The 9,863-nt window shown below is 50.5% G+C and overlaps 1 protein-coding gene across 1 annotated transcript in view; it reads right to left on the bottom strand.

The window, feature by feature from the left end:
• Positions 1-2,940: 2,940 nt before the first annotated feature.
• Positions 2,941-9,863, bottom strand: part of WRN (WRN RecQ like helicase) — a 106,529-nt gene continuing 99,606 nt past the window's right edge. Inside the window, exons 35-36 of the mRNA XM_034771199.1 lie at positions 9,655-9,804; positions 2,941-4,607 (exon numbers count right to left, since the gene is read on the bottom strand). Of these exons, the coding sequence (XP_034627090.1) occupies positions 4,491-4,607; positions 9,655-9,804 (267 nt within the window). The 3' untranslated portion in view covers positions 2,941-4,490. The remainder of the gene's footprint in view (positions 4,608-9,654; positions 9,805-9,863) is intronic.

Genomic DNA, 9,863 nt, shown 5'->3' with positions numbered 1-9,863 from the left:
CCCCCCCCCCGTTTGTGCCCAGCTTTGTAAGCGGCTGGTAGTCAGCGGAGGCTGGTGGGACGGGCCGGGCACCCCTGCAGGCAGGCGGGCACAAGCCTGCCCGTGGCCAAGGGCCCCTCCCCCAGCCTTGCGGGGGGGGCCTGAACCCGGGAGCCAACTGAACCGGGGGCCCCTCACGAAGCACAGGCGCGGGAGGGGCGGTTGAGAGAGGGGCCCCGAGCAGAGCCCCCGGGCGGCGCCCACTGCTGCTCAGCTGCCAAGGGAGTCAGCGGCGGGGGTTGGGGGCCCGGGCCGGCCCTGGGCAGCCGCGCGCCTGCGTTGCTGTGGTAACCGAGGCTCGCACATCCGGCGGCGAAGGGCCGGCACGTCAGCGCGCGGCGCGGGTTCGCCGACGGCCGCGCGGGGCATGACGGGAGGAGCGGTGGGCGCCGCTGGGCCAATAGGAGAGCAGCAGCCGCGGCTGGAGCCCGCTGCGTCCCTTCCTGCTCCCCGGTGCCCCCCGCCCCGCGCGTCGGGGCGGCCTCGCTCGCGGGTGAGTTCTCGTGCGCGAGCGGGGCGGTTGGAGCGGGACAGCCCGGGAACGCGAGGACATCAACCCCCCCCCCTGCACGGGCCGGGGGGGGGGGGAGGGGAGATTGTCCCACTGTGCACACGCAGAATTCATGCCCCAGCAGCTTTCTTTGCTTCCCCACAGACAAGTACAGGGAAGCCACAAAAGTGATCATGACCCCATCCCCAGCAGTGCAGGGGCATCCTTCGAGGGCCCAGAGCAGCCAGCAGAGAGGCAAATCACCATGGGGAGGGGGCTGGGGATGTTCCCAGGTGTAGTTGGAAGAGCAGGGGAGCATTGCCCCCCCACACACACACAAACACACTAGAGGCATATGGAGTCACATGCCACCCCCCCATTTCTGTGAGCAGAGATGCAGGGGTTGCGGAGGGTGGCGAGGATGCCATTCTGGCTCATTGACTGCAGCTGGATGCCACCCCCTGGGTCCTCATGCTGGTTGTTATCCCCTGGTGTGTGTGCTGGGTACCCTGCATGGAATCCATCCTGTTTTCTGTACAATGGTGAATGGCGAGTGCCTGCGGAGGGGAAGGAGGAGGAGGCAGGGGGGGAGGAGGAGTGAGGGGAAGGGGATGGGGAGGTTGCAGTGGGGAAGGGGGACGCGGGAGCTCGGCATGTGGCATCCCCTTGGTGGCAGCAGCAGCTGGGACTCAACCATTATGCAGGCCCATCACATCCCCTCCCCACTGAGCCTCAACTAGCTGCAGCCGGACCCCCCTGCTGAGCTCCTTCCCCCCACACCCAGACCCCCCTCTGCTGAGGCCCAACCACCTTCACTTGGACCCTCCTACAGAGTCCCCTCTAAACCCAGACCTCCCAGTGAGCCCCTGTGCATCCAGATTGCCCCCCACAGAATCCTCTCACCCCACACCTGGATCCCCCCCCCCCAAACTAAGTTCCTCCACACATGGATGCGGCTGGGCTAAGCCTGCCTGCCCACACCTGATGCGACTGGTGTGGAGGCGCAGGGACCAGTGGTGTTTCTGGAGCAAGCCTGACTTGCACTGTCAGGGTTGGGTGCAATCTCACCACCAAGTCCCTGTCCTTGGGGTAGGGGAGCTGCAGGGTGATCTGTTACCTCTGTGCAGCCAGTAGCCCGTGCTCCCCCACTGCCATGTTGGAGCCTCTGCATTTAATTATTAATAAAACAGAATTTTAAATTTTTTGGTGCAGAATCCCTCAGGAGAAACTATGGGAGACATTACATTGTGGAAGTTCCTTGAGTCACACTCAGTATTAAACTAGAGCACACAGACTGAGGATGAAGGTTGATCCTGTGGGTGCGGCTCATACTTTCTCTTAACTAGTGTAATTAGAATTATCACAATTTTTTCACACTTTTCTGCTGCAGAAGTGAAGAGGAACTGGTATACCAGGAAGCACAGATGCATGAAAGGATGCTGCTCTTTGTTTATTCTATGAGAGGCCTTTACCAGATAAACCAAAATGGAAATGAGACACATCATGTTATTAGGCTGACACACTCCTCCCCCAGAACAGCCTGGTACTGTATTGTTCCTTTGGGTTAAGTTTTGCTTTGCCCAATGCTATGAAACATTTTCCTGTATCTTATACTGTGTCTGGTGGGTAACTAACTTACTGCTGTAGGTGTATGCTGGCTGATTTTGACATTACATTTCAAATCAGAATTTTTAACTTTTATTGATCCCTAATTAAAAAAAATCCAACCCACGCTATCCATACATTTTAAAAATTGAAATTTCATCTCGTATAACTGATGCTTGGAATTACAAACAAGTCTGATTTCTCAAGAAAGGTAAATGAACAGGATTACAGAAAGAAATTGTTGGGGTTACTAGGCCTGCCTGAGCCAGAGTTCTTCCATGTTTAAACTCTGTCCTTCCATGTTTAACTCTAATCGACCTCAACAACCAAGGACAGGAATTGGAATGTGTAAACAGCCAGTTAGCAATTACGACCTTGCTCATACCAGGTACCAAACAATACTGATGAGGTTTGCATGTTTCTAGCTGGGGAAGGGGTAATAAACTAAGGGTAAACAGAACCAAATAACTGTTTAGGGAGAAGTTACTAACAAGCTAGATTTATAGCTCTAGAATGATTTAGTTGCTTAAATGTATAAACAGGCCTTCGGTAGAGAGGGGAGGGGGAGTAGAGGGGGAGTAGAGGGAGGGCTTAGTTGTAAAATGTATAAAGAAGAGAGAAACTGTTTTTGCTGGTGTGCTCGATTTGAGACTTGCCTGTCTCCTTGCACCACTTTGAGATCCCAAATAAACTTTGATTGTTTCTCCACCCCGGTATGTTTATTGGCGTAAAGCACTCCGGGCACCGAACCCCACTGTTGCTGTCCTCGGGCCCCTGTGCCGGCAACAAAATCAATAAACTATATGTATTGTAAGTACTGTTATGCAGCATTTTATTATAAAAAAAAACACACCACTGTGCAAGTACAAAGTGCATAATGGCAATTTAAAAAGTATTATTTATCACATTTTTCCATATATATAATTTTTCAAAATTCAATAGCAATATAGTGAATTCCATACAGTACATCTTACATCAGATATACCGCACAGTATTATCAGATCAAACCAGATCTAACGTTAGTAGACGCAGAATGCTGAGCTGACATAATATGTATTAACAGCAAGATAACACTTATTAATATTGTGGCACTGAACCATCTGCAAGATCCCCCATATTCCACATTCTTTCATGCCTACTACCATCCTTAAAAAAAAAAAAAAAGAGCCACTGTAAAAACTTAGCACCTGCATAATAAACTCAATGCCAACTGATGAGAATAAGGTTATGAAGATGTTCACAGAGAAAGTAAATGCACAACAATAAGCAGCTGAGATGGTCTGGAAAGAACTTCACAGAAGTTGCCCAAATTTTCCATTTAGATGGTAATAAATGGAATCTACTAATACAGCATTTCTCAAACTGGGGTCCACGGACCCCTGGGGATCCCTGAGGGTACTCCAGGGGGTCTGCAGGCCCCGCTGATCAACTCCTCCCCCTCCAGAGGTACAGCGGGGCTAAGACTGGCTCCATGCCGCTCCCGGATGTGGCTGGCATATCCCAGCAGCCCCTGGGGAGGGAGGGGGGCAAGGGGACGGTCTCCGCGTGCTGCCCCTGCCCCGAGTGGCAACTCTGCAGCTCCCATTGGCCAGGAACTGCAGCCAATGGGAGCTACAGGGTGGCACCTGTGGGCACAGGCAGCATGCAGAGACCCCTGTACCCCCACCCACCACCGCCTAAGTGACACTGCCAGAGTAATGGGCTGGTCACTTTCGGGAGCCGTCCGAGGTAAGCGCCACAAGTCGGAGCCCGCACCCTCACCTGCTCCTGCCCCAGCCCATACCCCCCACCCAACTCCCTGACAGCCTGCACCCCACGCCCCTACCCCAGCCTGGTGAACATGAGTGAGGGCGGGGGAGAGCAAGCGATGGAGGGGGGGGTGTGTGTGGAGTGAGCAGGAGGCAGAAAGAGGTGGGGCAAGGGTGAGGCCTTGGGGGAAGGAGTGGAGTCAGGGCCTGGGGCTGAGTGGAGAGGGTTGGGAGGTCCGCAGAATTTTAAATTAAAATGGGGGTCCTCGGATTGCTGAAGTTTGAGAACCGCTGTACTAATATATAATAAACTGACAGTAAAAATCTTGGAAAGTTTGATCCTAATAGTGAAAACAGCAAACAGCCTCTATAAACAATATTAATATGACTTAATTTAACCCTTGGGTCCGTTCTTTAGGTACTTGAATTCAAGAGCTTGCTGCGGCTGCTCCCCTCACACTGACAAGTTGCTCCAGCCCAAGCTCAGTAACGGTTCCAACGGTGAACAAGTGAACATGTCCTTCAGAATGCTAGTTGTCCTGGAATCTAAAAATAGAGATGCTCTCTCTGAGCTTCTTTAAAAGAGAAAGTTGGTGATATTTCCAAGTTCAACCAAAAAGACCTTTTTTCGCTCCCACTTTGGATTTCTTGCCAGTAGTAATGGAAGCATCTGTTCCCTTTGAAGTTCCAAACCATTCTGGTAACTTCCTCTTTGCAGGCTGAGTCTGGAAGGAGATAAGTAGAACATATAATTAAGGCTGCGAGTCTGCCATGGAAGTCACGGATTCCATGACTTTTCGTGACCTCTGCAGCGGCTGGTGCTGGCTCAGGGGCTGCCCGAGCCAGGCAGTCCCTGGGCCAGCAGCAGCAGTTTGGGTGTGGGGAGGGGCTCGGGTTGGGGAGTGCAGGGGGGCGCTTACCTCAGGGTGGGGGGCTCCCCAGCTCCCACTGGCATGGCCACCCTGCAGCTCCTGGCCCCACACCCACCGCTCCCATTGGCTGTGGTTCCTGGCCAATGGGGGCTGTGGCAGCTGGCACTTGCGGCGGGAGCAGCAGAACCCCCTGCATCTGCCACCGAGGAGCTGCAGGTACACGGAGCCAGGTAGGAAGCTCCTGCCAGCCCCGCCAATCCTCCCCACTGCCCAGCAGGGGTCCCGGGCTGCAGCTGCAGCCCCCCTGCAGCACTAGCAGGGGTTCCCGGCCACCACCACCCGCAGACCACACCCCCTCCCCCAGGGCAACCGCGCCCCCCGCAGACCACACCCCCTCCCCCAGAGCACCCGCGGCTCTCCCTCCCAAGTTTTAGTTACAGGTATTTTTAGTAAAAGTCATGGACAGGTCACGGGCCCATGAATTTTGGTTTACGGTCTGTGACCTGTCCATGACTGTTACTAAAAATACCCGTGACTAAAACATAGCCTTACATATAATCCACAATGTTACAGTAATAATATGGACTATTCCACACCCCAACTGAACAATAAAAATCATGCTCGTCTGGAGAAATGCAAATAGATGTTACCTTACTCTAAGGTTCAAAACACTCTTTATGAGGAAAAGGGGCATGTTTTGAAAACGACTCCAGTGAACATGAAGTACAGTCCACCACCAGAGCAATGGCAGGACCCAGGACTCGGAATGGACTGGAACATACCGGTATAGCAAACCAGCACCTCACTGAAGCCGTTAGGCTGTTCTTCAGAATCTCAAAAAAGCAGGGGGGGGGAGGGGAAGGAGGGGGAGTCTCTAGCTGTTATGATTGCAAAGAAAACTCAAAAATATGAATTAGTGGAACTGATGCAGCAACAGCTATGAGAGTCAGGAGAAAGCCTGGAACAAAGCCCGACTCAGCTCAGTGAGGGGATAAGGCAGAGGTCCAGGGATGATGATTTAAATGTTGACATTCAGTATTTCTCTTTTGTCATGACATGTAACAAAGGGGAGGGAGGGTTACAGATCTGAGCCATTTACTGTGAGTGACAGCTCCTTTTGGTGTCACGGGAGACCACCACGTACATTTCCCCCCTCAAACCCATGGAGGCTGGCAGAGCCATAAGCATGTATATGCCCCACCAAAGAGTAGCCAAGCCCAAGAGAGGGGTCAAAAGCTGCACAAACAACAGTGAGCACATCTCATTTTGGTGATTCACGGGCAGAGTTAGGATGAGTGCTGCCACCCCATCCCCCGCTCCCACTCCCCACCAGTTTGACCCTGTCCAATAAGAACAAGGAGAAGCTGGGTAATTTTTGGTTGTTGAGGTGTATCAGCTTGAGAAGGAAACAATGGCTTTTGCAGGTTAGGAATGACCAAAGTAATCAGAACGTGAGGTAAACCAGGCTTGGTGCCTGGATGCAGCATGCAGGGACCTGGCTCTTGACTGGTATGATCACACCAGTGCTCCTCATCATGCACTGGCTGCTAATACAATCCTGGGTACATTTCAGGGTCTCTCTCTTTTTCAAAGCCCTGAAATAGCTACAGCCCAATTATTACAGGGACCACTTCTCTCCGTCCCCCATCTATCCTGCTATGGCAAAGTGGGAGAGCCCAGGTTTCATCATGTGAAAGCTGGACATTTAAGCAAACATCCCACCATTATGGCATAAAATTTCCACAAGTCAGGCAGAGTCACCTTCAGATTGTAGGGGGGAGGCTCTCCCTCACCCAACATGGGATGGGCAGAGCCCTCTTCCCAAATTCCCCTGCCCCCAAACAGCCCGGGCAAGGACTTCCTTTCCTTCCAACCCTCCCTTCCACAAGCAACTTAAGCAGGGACTCCCCTACCCCATCCAGAGTGCCCGGACAGGAAATCCTTTCCCCAAGACCTCAAGTAGCTAACCCAGAGACCCTCTCCCTCCACAACCTTCTCAGCACCCCACAGGAAGCTGGACAAGAACCCAACACCCAACTTCCCACAGGCCCAAGGAAGGATGCATTCTCTCAGCCCCATACTAGTCAGGGCAGGGGCCCACTACTCAATTCTACCCCAGTGCCCCACAGAGACCTAGGCAGTGACCTTCTCCACAAACCATCCTCACCTGGCTCTCAGCTTACTGAACGCCAACCCCAGCAACTCCCCAGGGAGAGCGAGCTGGGACTCTAGCCACCCTTTGTGGGATTTTGAAACCTTCTCCCAAACGTGTAGGATAGGAATAGGCAAGATGGGCCCTTCTCCACCCCCTGCCATGCACAGTGCTTCAACACCTAAATTACTCTGCATGTCCAAAGCACTGTACAAACCTCGCTGACCATCAGCTAGTCAAGCTATATCCCCATTTACCGATGGAGAAACAGAATTAAAGCGATGTACCCTTGGCTACCCCACCACTAGCTAACACCAATGTCCAGGTGTTAAACTGCGTCTACAGTAGGTGCCATGTAGCATTTGCAGGCACATCAGTGAACGTGAGTTACCCGATTTTAAAAAGTACGTTTTTCCTAGTGGGAACAGACTCACTGGAGGAATGTGGATAAGAAGAAAGGAGCTCTTCACTCTTAACCCTGTGTTCACTCCTCTAGACCAGTGTTTCTCAACCTTTTTGACACCAGGGACCAGCTTGCTGGCTTACTAAACTGCATCAGGGAGCTCTCAGGGACCAGCACCCGTCTACGGAACAGTCGTTGAGAAATACTGCTCCAGATCACACTCCTTCTCAAGGTGCTGACGCTGTACCATGAAGATGGGCACAGTATAAGAACAAGAGAGAGAGATTAGGCAAGATGGGGTGAGACACTGCAGAACTCTAAATGTGGCTTGGATAAGGACAGAAAGACTCCAGTGTGAGTGGGATTGGATAAAACCAAGAAAATACATTCACTGTAGTTGTTAACTCTGGATTCTAAAGAACCTCATCCAAGCCCTTATTTTGGGCAGCGAGTGGGAACTGTGATCCAAACTCCAGACTGCTAAGTGATTCAATGTTGGATCCAGATCGGGTTGGGCTGTCTTCCTGCTTGCAAAGTAAGATGATTTCTGATTGGCAGGATTAACAGCTATTCCTTTGCTGATGAGAACAGGCTGGAACTGAAACAGCCATGCTCAAAGCAGCACCACTAGCAGGTTATTAGAGGCACCACAGTGCCTCTTTTAGGAGAGGACAAAAAGAAAAGGATGATACACATGAAGAAAAGCAAAAAGGCCTTAGGTGGATTGGGATCTGCATGCTTCCCTATCAAGCTACGAGCCAAGACTGGAAACCCAGTATGCTCCCTGCTTTATAAGATCAGGGTCTTAATAAGATCTTTTATAAGATGCTAGATTGTGGCAGAGTATTACTGTATATAAATTGATGGAGTCTGGCATCTTTAGGGCAGAGAGGGAGACTCCTGATGGTTAAAAATAAAGCAGGACTAAGACGTTCTGCTAACCAAAGATGCCACAATGCACCAACACTTCCCTATTTACATTTACATTTCTATGGAGGTTAACACCGAGTATTGTAAGAAGTTCTGTACAAACAAGACCCTAGCATGGCTAGTGAAGGGGGGATGGGCGGATGAGCCTCCTACTCAGTGAAATCGGTCCCACTGAAGTGACTGGACTTTCACTAAATTCTGCTTTCACAATAATTGTAAATAATCAGTGGCTGATAATACTTGGTGCACTATTTTTAGACTGTAAACTCTTTGGGGCAGGAACTATTATATATCTGTACAGCACCTAGCACAATTGGACCCAACCTGTCTGAAGCCTTTAGGTCCTACCACAGTATAAAAGAAACAACATTAATTACTATAGATCAGAGTTTAAACAGCATATTCTTACAAAAAGGATAGGGTACTTTCATGTATATAGAAACTGAATTAAGATATGCAACCAATATTTCTAAATGGTGAGAAGGTACTAAAGATAGTAAGTGATATCTTACAAGTTTGTTTGGTTTGTTAGCTTCACGGTAGATTTTTTTCTAACATGTAAGAACTTATATATGGAACTTGCCTTATCTTCTGAACAGGAGCGCCCAGTGCAACACTACAGCAAAAGAGCTAATGCAATCCTTGGATGCATAAACAAGGGGAGCAGTGAGAAGGAGTAGGGAGGAGATTTTGACCTCTGTAAATGGTATTAGTGAGACTGATACTGGATACTTTGTACAATCTTGGTGTTCACATTTTTAAAAGGATGTTGAAAAATTGGAGAAAGTGTAGAAAGGAGCCATAAAAATGATTTGGAATAAATGGCTTACAGTGAGAGACTTGAAGAGCTTAATGTGTCTAGTTTGAGAGAGCCAAGCTTGATTACAAAGCATAATTACCTCACAGGGGAAAAAAATAGTAAAGTTGTATGGGTATGTCTACATAGCAAAGAAAAACCCGCAGCTGGCCCATGCCAGCCGACTCAGCTCACGGGCTCAGGCTGCAGCGCTGTTTCATTGCTGTACAGACTTCTGGGCTCGGGCCCGACTCTAGGACCCTGCAAGGTGTAACTAAGGGTATGTCTACATTACCCGCCAGATTGGGTAATGTAGACATCGGCGGGCAGCGATCGATCCAGCGGGGGTCGATTTATCGCCTCTAGTCTAGACACGATAAATCGACCCCCGAGCGCTCTCCCGTCGACTTCTGTACTCCAGCTCGGCAAGAGGTGCAGGCAGAGTCGACGGGGGAGCGGCAGCAGTCAACTCACCGCGGTGAAGACACCACGGTAAGTCGATCTAAGTACATCGATGTCAGCTATGTTATTCACGTAGCTGAAGTTGCGTCACTTAGATCAATCGCACCCTCCCCCCCTCCCCGTAGACCAGGCCTAAGATTATGGATCAGAGCGCTACCTTTGATTGGGAGTCACTGAACAGTTCCTCTTCATCAGGATCCACGGGAGGCTGATTCCAGGAGGCTAAACGAAGGGAGGTTTGATGGCTTGGTACATCCCGTTCTGCATTCGAGGGTTGTTTGTCATCCATCTTGCTGCTCTTTACAAGCTTCTCATTTTAAAAGAATAAAACATGGCCTGTTAAAGCAAACTTTCCACTTACAACAT

Source organism: Trachemys scripta, chromosome 5 (genome assembly GCF_013100865.1).
Source record: "Trachemys scripta elegans isolate TJP31775 chromosome 5, CAS_Tse_1.0, whole genome shotgun sequence".
Lineage (NCBI taxonomy): Eukaryota > Metazoa > Chordata > Testudines > Emydidae > Trachemys > Trachemys scripta.
Note: the sequence above shows the minus strand (reverse complement) of the source record. Positions and strands in the feature narration are given on the sequence as shown.